This window comes from Balearica regulorum, chromosome 4, assembly GCF_011004875.1.
Source record: "Balearica regulorum gibbericeps isolate bBalReg1 chromosome 4, bBalReg1.pri, whole genome shotgun sequence".
NCBI classification, from domain to species: Eukaryota; Metazoa; Chordata; class Aves; order Gruiformes; family Gruidae; genus Balearica; species Balearica regulorum.
Window position 1 is genome coordinate 13,777,155 of NC_046187.1, and position 13,198 is coordinate 13,790,352.

A 13,198-nucleotide genomic window follows, 5' to 3' on the forward strand; every position below is an offset into this window, starting at 1 on the left:
GTATTTTCCCTCTCTCTTGAATCCCAAGTATGTGTTTCTCCATGTCTCCTTGTCACACCTTCAAGTAAACTTCTTTTTCATATCTTTTTCCCTTTTAAGAAGCAAGAGTCCACATGCTATTGCTACAAGAGATGAAGCTGTGATATGCAGTTGTCATATGTGTTATGAGACAAATAGCTCTGTAACAATGTTGAAGAATCTTCTCTAGGGAAAAAAAAAACCAACCGAGAAAAAAAAAAAAAAAGAGAGAGATTGGCATTTGGTTATGTCTTGGAACTAGGAATTGGACTCCCAGAGGCCTCTTCTAGTCTGGGACGTTAGTACTACGCTACTGCATAATAAACCCATGCAGTGTCTCAAGACCATTGAAACCTGGCCTAGGTGTCACTGAGCCTTTAACTGCAAAGTGTTTGATTTAGTAGCCAGTCTCTCAAGAATGATTCCACTGTGTGAGCACAGAGGAGAAACTAATGTAATTTCTAAGGAGCAGGATGCTTGTTCACCTGAAAATCCACACTAGCATTCAGGAGAATTCAGTTAACTTTCTGAAACCTCCACAAATTCTATGCATGACCAGGGGCCATTAAAGCAATATTACCGTGTCTCATTTCTCCAGCAAGAAAAATGACACTCTTTTTTTGCATTTTGTCTGACTGGTTGAGGTCTTTTGCAATATCTTTTGGAAGACATTAGCCTTAATTATAGGTTTACATAGTTTAGAATATAGCACACTAGGTTGCATCTTAGCAGATGTTTTCAGTTACTGCCATTAGACAAAAAGTGTAGCATTAACACATAGTATGAGTTCTCAAAAAAAAAATTCATTCTTTCCAAAATGCAAGTGATATCTCCACAGGTTTTTCTAAAAAATGAGCTCAGAGGCAAATACAATCAGTTTGTTTCAGTGCATCTATTCTCTTTTTCTCATAGTAATCACGCTGATATTCAAGTAACTAAGTAGCATATAAAATTATAAAAATTAATTCCTATTATTCACTCCACTTTAAAAAAGACAAAAACCAGACACATAGAGTTGGCTGTGTATTAGTGAAATTTTGATAGTGAAATTTTAACCACAATTTGGAAGTGACTCAAAAAGTATCTTTTAACTGTGCTTATCTTCTGACCTCTGCAATTGTAAAACAAAAGGAATATGAATATACTACGAATTGAGAAATACACACCATTAGGAGGTCATTACAATTAAAGTAAACAAGCACAGCTTTGGGAAAACTGCCCAAGCTTCCCAGTATGTTTTTCCATTGATTTTGATCTCCTGTGCTTGGCTTTGCTCAGTTCTGCTTAGCTCCAGCAGACCCATGAAAGACAATTAAAAGCAAGTAGGAAATGTAGAAAAAGGTACATCTGCCACATCACATCAAAGATGGTTAGGAGGAATGGGCAAATTCTTTTTTTCCAAAAATCTTCAAAGCCATTCACGTACTACTGAGATTCTGAAACACAGTATGCTGCTATCAGGTCAGACTATAACTATTGAAGAAAATTTATATCAGGCCCAAACATTGCTAGAAAACATCTAAATAGATCTCACAGCTCTATAAAAACTGCAAGGCTTTAAATTATTAAAGGGATGCATTAAGCTATTTTACTTCGATTGATGCATGAATCAAAGTTTCAAGCTTTGTTCTATTTCTGCTAAATTACATAGTTACAGTGTTCTTTTGTATTGCATTCACCCTTTCTAAAAACAGAATTAAAATACACATGATATATTAACAATATAATATGGAAAGGGTCAATTTCAGAGTAAGAGACATGTACCTTTATGAAGACTGTGTAGGTTAACTTTAAGATTTTAAAAAAGAGTTTAATGAGTCAGTCCAGCATTCATTTTCTGTAAATGTTGAAACAAAAGCTTATCACAAAATACACTCTTATTTAATTTTTATGGTAAAACTTGAAGAAAATACAGTGAAGATATTAAATTTGGCCTGATTTTGGGAGACATATTCATTGATAATTTTATCTCAGGAATACCCCCACCCTTTCATAAAGGCTGGAATTTTTCAATGTAAAGTTTTTCAGGATGTGATGAAGCATTTGGGGTCTAGTACTCCTGAAGAATGACAGACACATGACAAGTCTCTGCCCTCACAATCCTGATTTATGAAAGGGGTCGGCTTATTCTTCTAGCCAGAAACACAGTGTATGCATCTGTGTTGGAGGAACGGTGATGTCCAAGCTGGAGCTGACAAAGACTGGAGGGCGAAAGGAGAGTTGAGGATTGTTCTCAATAGCAAGCTCTGGATAAGAAGATGCCTCAGGGCTCAGCTGTGGGACAAGGCACCTTGGATCAGGAGAGGAATTTGTTATTGTTGAAGGAAAACATATGTCAAGTTGCTGTATTTACATGATTTTTGTCTCCGTTTCAAGTGGAAGACTCTTGAAATATCTACATTGTCTCTATAAATTATTATGACATAATTTAGTATAGAACACTTCTGATTATCAACTTGAGGATGAAGACAAACTTCTGGAGGATTTGTTCAGCACCATGACTTCAGTGGTGTTGGGAAATGTGAAAACAGTGCCAGGAGGCAGAAAGCGATCTTCACCGGCTGAACCTACCCCGTGTTCTGGTGTGAATGTCATTTCTACCACACCTATTCTGTAACTGAATGGATGCCTAGTTTGATTAGTCAAAAACGTTTTTGGAACACAAAACAGTTGGGTCATCACTACAGGCACTGATTTTACACGTATCCCTCGGCTGATGCCATCATTTCTCCCTGTAGGAGCCAATAGTTCAAAATCAATCCATTTGCTTTCATTTCCTTAACAGGCAGAAGCAAGGAACTGGGAGCTAGTGAGAATATAGGGAAAGCTAGTGAAGAGCCATGATGCACTGACTCTGAATTCCCCATGGGCATAAACCCACTTGAAAATTCTGTTATGGGTACCTGCTGCTACCATTTGCAGTCTCTCAGCTGATTAGAACACAAAGTATAGCTCTCCTATCTAGTATTCAAATTTATCTTGAGATTTGAGAAAAACAATCTTCAGCAGTTAGACACCTATAATCCAGGCAGCTTTTTAGTGCTGCATTTTGGATTTAGGATGAGAATAATGTTGACAACACACTGATGTTTTTAGTTGTTGCTGAGCAGTCAAGGATTTTTCAGCTTCTCATACTGGTCTGCTAATGAGGAGGCTGGGGGTGCCGAAGAAGCTGGGAGAGGACATGGCCAGGACAGCTGACCTCAACTGGCCAAAGGGATATTCCATACCATATGACATCATGCTCAGTATACAAACTTGGGGGAAGTGAGGTGGGAGGAGTGAGTGAATAGCTGTGTGGTTGTTTTAGCTGCCTGCTGGGTTAAACCATGACAAGCATGTACACTACTGATACATTTACTCTTCAAGTATCTATGAGACTTTTTTCCTCAAGGGAATCAAACTTTTCTCATATTCTACTTTTGAAAGAATTCCTTCTTTTTTCTGTCTTCCCCTCCTCTTTTTTCTGTCTTCCCCTCCTCTTTTTTTTTTTTTCTTTTTTTTTAAGGACAAAACTCCCACTCGTCTCCTGCCCTCATGTAACTGAAAATATCTCTCAGATCCATAAGACCTTATGGATGCCTGTAGATTATTTTTCATAATTTAAATGACACATGAATATTTCAGGTCTCATTTTAAACTGTGTGTGATTTCAAGACACATGGGTCACAGTGAGGACAAAGTAGTTTTCATCCAGCTAAAGATGAATGACTTGACAATAATGTAAATTTATGTGCTGTGTCTATGTGATAATTTTTAACAAGAAACTAATAGATAATTTGACTACAACTGTGAGTAAGATACAGCATTGAAAATGAACTGATGTATAAATGTTGAGAAGGCCAACTACAGACAAACACCGGATTACACTTAGTAAAAGTGACTTTTCAACAATAAGGTGATCCAACAAGACGGGGGGCTAGTAGTGATCCTCTGTGATTTATAGGATCCTGAAGGTTTTTGCCAGTACCTTTCCTAACAGCTCAGTGCTCATACCATATCGAAAGTATGGTACCATCCAAGAACTAGGACAGACTAATTTATCTCGAAGCAATTTAAGACCCTTGTTTTGCTCTGACTTAAATATCAGAAAACAAAAAATCTCCTTCATTAAATCATGGATCTTAATTTTGATTTCTGTTTATACTTCAATTATTTTCTAAAGATAAGGTCATTTTCTCTAGTTCACATAGCCACTAAATTTTTTGCAAATGAAAGAAACCTTTACTTTAAAATGTACTACTTAGTATTTCTAACCAGAAAAACCCATAATATGCCATATTTCTTAAGCAATTTTTAAAGTTATACACTCAGATTCTTAACTGTTACAATGTTTTTATCCATAAGATTGTGAATGATGACTTGTTTCCTTGCTAGCTTGTTTTGTAATTTGCTTACAACTTTTGTCAGCCTCAATTGCAAACAAATGGGAATGGAAGTAACACACAGAGAATATTTGAATCTTCTCTTGAATGAGTTCAGTATGAGTAGCTAAACTATTTCTGATACAGAATAAAAAAGGAGCATTCTCAAACCAATAGGTTATTCTTTTTGCTCAGTATTGCTCAGATTTTCTGAAGGACAGGGAAGCACCTTTGGAAAAAATATGCTAGGCGTTTGAATAGTATAAATGCCTTACTGTTACTGAAACCAATAGAATAAAATGATGTTTATCATCCCCTCAGCTGACCACAAGCTTGGGTCTATGGGATGTAACTTTGCTATGTACTCTGAAGAATTCTATACGTGCCTGCCTTGGTGCCAAAAGTAATCTTTAAAGCATGGTACATTGTCCCAGGTATTTAGAATTAGTAATGGACAGCCCTTCCACGCATTTTTTCCACTCACAGTTTGCAACTAAGAGAGAAGACAATTTGTTTTCTCTTTTGCAACTAGGTTGCTTAGTTTTGAAATAGCTATTTCAAATGATGAAAATGTGCTTACAGTGCCTGGTGAACTGAAACAAAAATAAATAGATCGAAACCACAAAGAAATGAAATACTTGTTTTCAGGAAAAGGGTAAATACCAGCATTTGTTCCATTGCAACGTCTGAAAATAATATGTATGTTTACTCAAGATAGTGACATTGTGACTTTTAGAAAACTCAAGCTGACCTAAAAAATGAAATATATGTTCCCTTGGGTTATACAAACTTGTAAAAGCAGTAGTCTTTATAAAATTACATTATGAAGAGGCCTCATTAATAGTAACATTTTGTGTTTTTAAATACCCTTGTATTTTAAGTTTAGAACTTAACATTGCCTGTCAAAATTTGAAATGTAAGCTGAAAAAATAATTACACAGAAGAAACTGCTACATAAAATTCTAAAAAATCAATTAAAAAGAAAATATTTATCTATGCTGGCAAACAGCAGGGAAAAAAGGCTTGAGAAGTTATAAAGCTGAAAACACTAGCCCCAAATCTGACAAGCTTTATCTGCACTCTCCTTTGATGGAGACTGGAGGATATATCAGGGATATATCAGTATACTCCTCCCTTGGCATTCACAACTGGCTGTGGTTGGAGACATCAGGCCTAGAGGACTTTTGCTTACAGTCAGCTCTGCTATTCCTAAATTCTCTAATTCATATCAGGGACATGTACCCAACTTTTAACCTGTGAGGACTATAACTCTTTCTCATCTGCCTATTACAACTTACTTATAAGGTACATGCTACCTGAAGACCAGCAAGGGCTAATGAAAAGTCATTATGGCTGACATACTTCTTACAACAGGACCTTCTGCAGGCCTTTGAGTGTTTAGAAGCTGTGTAAAGAAGATTTAATATAAAACAGGTTTTCAACAAGACGACTCCTGCATGGCTACTCTGATGCAAAACTGTTATTGGCTGCCTATACAGGTTTAAGACAAAGACCAGTAAAGTGAGTCAGGCTCTGAAAGCAAAAGGTAGGAAAGTCAGTGGGAAAAGAGCAGACACAGCAACTTGCAGGCTGAATATCTAAGTGTAAAACGATAATATTAAATCTGGCCTAATCAATTTGAAAGAAAGACCTTCTGAGATGGCATACAGCAGGGGTATTGTAGAGTGGCAGGAATGGATAGTTCATTTTGGAAAAATCACGTAAGATTTTGAAAAAAATTAAGAAAGTTTTTTTTTCTGGGACTGAAGTGGTACTGGACCTGTTCTTGCAGAAGCGTTGAAAACTTCTAGGTGTGTCTTCTCAGAAGTCATCTAGTTCAGCAGTTCAGGAGTTCAGCTTCTGGAGAAGTGAGTTGGAACAAAAATCAGTGAACTCAGAAATGTAGAAATTCCTGATTTTACGGAAGGAAAGTGTTAAATTCTTCATCATACACGTCAGCCATATTCTCTGCTATGCTACGTTTGTGAGGCAGATCAAACACTGTATCACCCCTTGCTTAGAATGACATAGAACTAATTTCTAGCTTTACCATTCGAAAGTGATGAAAAAAAACTTTGCCTGGAAAAAAGACTATAGGGAAATATTATCTTTATCGTATCTCTTATACCTTCCCACAAGGTGGATGTGGCACGTTTACTAGACCAGTTCCCTGCAGCTGAATCAGACATTTATTTCAGTGGGAGCTGTTGAAAACAGTCCGTTTTGAAAATGAGACTAATTTTTTTTCATTTTTAATTGATTGATGTTGATCCGAAGATATGCACTTTCCTATTTGTAAGAAGTATTAATTTTTCTGGCAGGCTGCATTATCTCCCAAATTGTTTCTTTTACTTAGCAGACTAATAGTAATTCTGTAAATAATATATATACACATACATATTAATTTAATAGAATTGATTGACTTTTTGCAACGTGGTCATGGGTTAAACTTACAATGTGTATTTCATCTCTTACAGTTTATGTTGCATCTTGTATGAGCATAGCAGAAACATTTATTATCACCTAATTACTGTCAACACAGTGAGTTGCTTTTGGCTTAACATCCTGTATGTTAAATCAATGCAGTAAGCAATCCCAGAGTGCAGACCTGTAATTTTATCTAGGAGGTTACTCCTTTTCAATAATATCGTTCCATGCAGTTTTATAATACAAAGGTGCCCAGGGATTTATTTGTGCTTTGCTGTATTGCCAATTATTTTATATACAAATGCTTTTAACATCCCTGTGAGGTACTTTTTTCAATCTTTAAAACCACTTTTGTCTAAATGAATGCACTCGCTAGTAGACTCATCTTACTCTGTCCGAAAGAAAATGTGAAGTTTTCTGAATGAGTGTTGTGCTGCACTGTTAAGAACTATGACTACCATTTATTCTTTTTTAAGAGCTATGATACAGAAATCAGTGTAATTTAGTATTGCTTCAGTTCTCATTAGTTTGCACACACATAACCTTTTCCATTCCTCTTGGTTTGGCAGCCAAGAAATGAAGGAAAACCATCATCCATACAATTGAAGAAACCTCAAATAATGACAACTACTGTATTGCACTCACCACTTGTGTACATATAGAAAAAGTGGTTCAGTGTGCAATGTCATAATTTGCTACATTCCACAAAAATACATTCAAAATTTACAAGAAAGGGGGAGGCTTCTGTAGCACACACTAGAGCTTTTCCCATAATCAATTTTCCTGTATCCTAAGGCAAGAAACTAAGGATGATTGCTCACTTGCTGTAAGTCTTACTGCATTGTTATTTATAAGTGATTTAGAGTAGTATAAAGCAGAAATAATTTCCTTTCCAAATTTGTTTGCCTTTCCTATGCAGAAATATGAAACAAATCTATAGCAGAGATATTTTGTTGCTCTTTCTTTGAATCCTCATACTAATTTTTTCTGCCTATTGATCTGTTTACAATATTTCTTTTGGAAGTTTGTGTGCTGCTTTCCTTGGTTGTTCAATAAATCTTTTTCTCAGGTTAACATTTCAGTGAAATTCTCAACAACTCTGGAAACGGAAATAACTTCATTGGTTTCAGTAAAGCTATGGCAATTGACACACATTAGGATTTCATTCTGCTCTTTAAAGAAGAAAAAAAGCACAAGAAAAAGTAGAGTATTTCAAACTTCATCCTGCCTATTTACTTCAGGATCCAGTAAATTCCAGTAAAAGTATTGCTGTAAGAGAGGGTCATAGATGATAATTTTCCTTTTTTTCAAAAAAGCTCTGAAAACACTGCCTTACTTTACCATTTTGAGAACTGCATTTGCTATTTTTGTCTTCTATCTATTACAAGTGTGTTACAGACCTCTATTAGCATATGATGTTATTCATCGTCTCCGAGCTATTTTGCTAAGACTGAGATATTATTCATCCAGCAGTTGCTCCTGTGATAACTATTTTGTGGTCTCAGGATTTCCAGCTCTCATGCACAGTATGATATCCTTTATATTTTTACTATTAAGTTCTGTATTTGGCACTAGTTTAGATGTTAACATCCTACCCCTAAACACACAAAAATTTTATGCCTAATTGTATTTTCATTCCTTGTTGGATATTTGTTGCCATGGCATAAAAATATCACAAATAATATTTATACAGAATGCCTAACAGCATATATGGATCAGGACACATTTTGCTAAACAATCTTCAGTGCTGACTAGTTCTGGCTCTTTTTTTTGGTGATTTATTAATGTTCTTTACATTTCAAATGTTCGGTGATTCAACTGCTTACTAATCCAGGAGAGTATACTCTGAAAGGTCTTTTCACTAATTATAGCATATTGCATACTGAGGGGGGTTGCTTGGGGATAAATGGTCAAGCTAACCATCTGTGCCCTACAACTGAGTTTTGTGCTGTGTACTTCCTCTTTACTGACTGCCTTTAACTCATTAATTTTGCCACTACCAAAACTTGGGGCTTCTCTATTTATCAATCACTGTGTTTATCAAGCAATCCAAACATCAATGTCATATATACTTGCATCAGGACAACATTAAGTTGATCTTTCATAATTTAATAAGTGATTGATACCTTGAAAAGACTGACATTACATGGAAGGATGTAAAAAGAAAGAAGTGTGTATTAGCTGTCTTTTCTGGTTGGATTTTGCCAGCTGGCAAAAAATGCTTAAGAGAGAGATCCTGAATTGACAGGCAAGGGGTAAGTCTAACCTATGGAGTAAGCAACATGTTTGCTGTCTTGGTCTCTCAATCATGTAAATAGGGACCTGGCACCCTTATTTCAAGCAGAGCTATTAATGGAAGAGGCCTGTGGTCGTGGAGTATGCATTGTTCTGAGACTGTGACTGACAAATTACCAAAAGCAGATGGACTAAAAGGAAAGCTCTTAATTTATAATATTCATACTGACTGTAAGGTTCTTTGGAAAGGTATAAAAATCATTCTTTGCATGAAGGACAAACTTCCTCTCAGGCCTATAGCCAAGTATAGGACACATCTTCATAAGGCAATGGTATGAGCCCCAGGCCTCAAGCATGTTTTGCAAAAAAAGGTCAAAGGAATTATTTAACTTCTCACATTTCAACTTCTGATGTTTAAGGTATTGAGTGGAATAGCAATGACTTTGCAACCTTTTGGAAAATTTTCAAACAGGCATTGCAAACTTCACTTTCTGGCATACATGCCAGTTAGCAAGAGCATATAGGAGAATGAAGTCCTGCTGGATGACTGTCAAAAGCAAATCAACAAGTATTTAAGCAAACCAAGAAGACATAAATGCATAAGTGATTAACCTGAAAAAGTTTCCTGCCATGCTGATTACTGATAATACTCTACTGAACGTCAACACTGCTCACATACAAGCAGAATAAGCTAGGTAGAATAGTACTCCCCAGGAGAGTCACCACTATACAATAAAAACAAGGAAAGCTAGAGTTCTTAGGGGAAAAGGGGTGAAACGGAAGTAATCAAATAGGAATAATATTTAAAGAATGCTCAATTTTAAAATGTCAGCTCCAAAAATGCTTTAGCCTGCCTAACTCTAGCTAAATACAAAACTTCTGAGAAAGCACTTCAGCTTTGTAGAATAAAGGCTTGAAGACGTAACAATCTAAGGCATGTTTTGGCTCTCATCCGGACAAGCATTCAGGCATGTGATTCAGTTTAACACTCAGTGACTTCCCTTCTGGATCAGTAAGTACAAGCTAGACAGAAATGTGGAAAGCTTGCTCTTTGCCTTCAAAACCGTGAGGACGAGAGCTGCTGGTAACACCTGGTGGAACTTGAGGGCTGATTTCCTGGGCTGTTGTGCAAAGATGGGTAGGAAGGGAGAAAAGGAACTAAAATGGCTGTGGAATCATAATGGATTCAGGCACCATGATAGCAAAGAAGCAACTTTATAATGGTTGCTACATCAACTGGTGTTCAGAATTTACCAGAGCTGTAAAATATGTTTCTTCAATAGATGGGAATAGGCTGTAGAAATTGGGAAAGGATTTAAGGCCCTGGTACTAGATCCCATCATAGAAAAATATTCTGTTTTCAATCAATTTCTGTTGATATTGGTAACACACAAATTAAATTACTTTCAAGGTGTGTTTAGAGGGCTGCACCTGTAGGTAGCATCTGTTACAGAGTTTCTTATTGTCTCAGAGTACATTAATGTGGTTCTTTGTTTTTATCTCTGAATTCTACCCTGTCAGAATAAATACATTCTGACACATTCATATTCAGGGTTGGGTTTTTTTGTTTGTTTGTTTCCCTTTGTTTGTTCCCTTTAAACCACCTAGAAGAACTTAGGAATGAAAGAGCAGAGAGATCCTTCAATGAGTCTGTTCCTTTGACTTGGAGTGTTTTCCAGCATTTACTCCATAACAAGGCACTAAGAACATATCTTTCCTCTAAAACTTACTCATGATCCATGAAAATTTGATTTCAAAATCACTTATTTAAGGCCTCAATATTAAAACATCTATCTAGTTCGGAAGTATTGCTTTGCTTTATGAGCTCCATTCCTTTTCTAGTCACTTCCATTAGTTTATGAAATCTTTACTCTCCATGGCTTCTCTCCTTAAAAAAAAAAAAATCTTTAAAAAAAAAAAAAAGCGCTTCTTTTTTACAAGACTAGGACACAAATGGGAAAAACATCTCATTTTCTTCTCAATCGTACAGATTCTGACATTAAAAATGCTCTCTATGCTTCTGAGCATAGAGAAGGAACTAAAATATTATGCACAATACACAAACTTAAATAGATGCAGCACTCTAGTTGTGCAGCTCCTGGACGATTTGTCTCCTTGATAGGGATTGTCCTAGCACAAGAGGACAGAACAATTAATGAATGGAGCCAACAAACAGAGAACAGCAGAACAAGAGCCGTAGGATGAGATTTTGTTGGGCGAGGAGGCAGAGTTCTCTACAGGAGGCTATAATTATTGTGGCAAAGGAGACACTGAAAGAGAAGAATTGCAGAAACAATACAAATGAATGAGTGCAGAATTCAGCTCTGCATGATGTAGACAGTACACTTGAATATGGACCTGAGAAAACCACTTTATGCCTGAGACATTGCTCAATAAAACGACCAAGGACTACAGAGAGCTGGAGGTCACGGTATGATTTTAGACGGAAATTTGCAGCAGTAACAGAAAAAAGAAGAGAAGATTTACAGACCTTTGTTGCATGAGATGTCAAAGAAAAAAGTGCTAGGGACACATATGTGTAGAACAGGGCAGAAGTATAGATTAAAATAGGATAAATAATGTGCAAGAAGAGGTCTAATGCACTAGAAAGTGAATATGAGAAATCAGCAGGAAAAAAAATGCATGACAACAAATAAGAGAAGAGCAATACATCATACACACAAAAAAGAGAAGTAAATCAAGAAACCAAGGATGAACAAAAATGTAATACAGGGTGTCACAAGAGACAACAGTCTGAGGAAGATGATTTGCTTACCGGAGTAAGGAATGGAAGGACTAGTGACACCTATCAGCACCACCCAGAGGCAAAGGGAGAAAGGAGTGATCAAGAAAAAAGCTATGTGCTAGAGGTGAAGAAGTTAGGGAAAAAATGAGAATAATCAAAATTAAGCAGGTTAGATTTGGGGTTTTTTTTGTTTGGGTTTTGGTTTTTTGGGGAGGGTTTTTTGCAAATAGTGAAGGATTCTTGAGACATTCCAGGATTCTGAAAGACCTCGACATAAAGTTCTTGCAGGGGAATATATTATTGAAGTATGAGCCACCAGTGTGATACAGTCATGAAGAAAACACTGGCACCACCCAGTTCCCTATTTCCCATGGAAGGTGAAAATACTAGCACCAGTTTCTAAATCCTTCATGAGATCTCAGTATTTTGTATGCTTCTGGTCACTTGTTTTCAAGAACAATGCAGCAGATGAGGATTGCTAGGAAGATCAAGGACACGGAGGCAAGTGTCTTCAAAAGACTGCATTGCATAGTTGTAGCGGGTTGATCTTGGCTGGCAGCTAAGCTGCCACTCAGTTGCTTGCTCGCTCCCCACCCCAGCCAGACAGGAGACAGAACTGGAAGGGTAAAAGTGAGAAAAACTCAGGGACTGAGATAAAGACAGTTCAATAAGTAAAGAAAAAAAGGGAAAAAGAAAAAAGTAATGCAAAAGCAATCACTCACCACCTCCCACAAGCAGACCAATGCACAGCCAGTCTCTGAGCAGTAGATCCCTTTGAAGAACTCCTCACCTCCTTTTAATGGTATGATGTTACATGGTACGATGTATCTCTTTCCTCAGTTTGGGTCAGCTGTCCTGGTCACGTCACCACTCAACCTATTGTGCACCCCCAGCCCACTTGCTGAGGGTGGTATGGGAGAGTGAGAAAAAGAGAAGGCCTTGCATGCACTGTCCAGCAATAGCTAAAACACAGGCGAGATTATGAACGCTGTTTTGGCCACAAATCTAAAACATAGCACCATACCAGCTACTATGAAGAAAATTAACTCAATTCCGACCAGATTTGGTACAATAATCTAGCAAAATGGAGGCTGAGAAAACACTGTTGTCTACTTACTTGTCAAAGAGGGATCCCAATGAAGAAAAGAGCTGTTTTAGACTGAAGGACAGTATTGAAAGCATATGCACACATAAAGAAGAAGTGGTCAAGGACTTGTAGGTTCAGGATCCAAATTCTCCAACTAAGAATAAAAATACAGTTCAAAATAAGCAATAAAAAATAGTGGACCTTTGTAGATAACTCCAACTTGCACAGGAACTAAACTTTCTTAGTTATGAATACCACATCTCAAGGATTCACTGAGAAATTTATAAGCAAATCTTGATAAAGAAATTTAGATATATGGTA

The 13,198-nt window shown here is 36.8% G+C and overlaps 1 protein-coding gene and 1 long non-coding RNA gene across 9 annotated transcripts in view; one reads left to right on the forward strand and one right to left on the reverse strand.

Annotated features, from left to right (window-relative positions):
• The window catches only part of IL15 (interleukin 15), a 93,564-nt gene that overhangs the window by 71,859 nt on the left and 8,507 nt on the right, over positions 1–13,198 (forward strand). Inside the window, exon 1 of one of the 6 annotated variants that reach the window (XM_075751233.1) lies at positions 8,474–12,592. The exons of the other annotated variants lie outside the window; for them this stretch is intronic. Coding sequence (XP_075607348.1) covers positions 12,590–12,592 — 3 coding nt within the window. The 5' untranslated portion in view covers positions 8,474–12,589. Of the gene's footprint in view, positions 1–8,473; positions 12,593–13,198 lie in introns of those variants that run through there. 6 annotated transcript variants of the gene reach the window in all.
• Positions 6,206–13,198, reverse strand: part of LOC142601674 (uncharacterized) — a 79,061-nt gene continuing 72,068 nt past the window's right edge. For 2 of the 3 annotated variants that reach the window (XR_012835225.1, XR_012835223.1), the window contains 2 exons: positions 12,513–13,031; positions 6,206–6,242 (listed from right to left, as the gene is read on the reverse strand). This is a non-coding gene — a long non-coding RNA (uncharacterized LOC142601674). The remainder of the gene's footprint in view (positions 6,243–12,512; positions 13,032–13,198) is intronic. The other variant, XR_012835224.1, reaches the window with a different exon arrangement.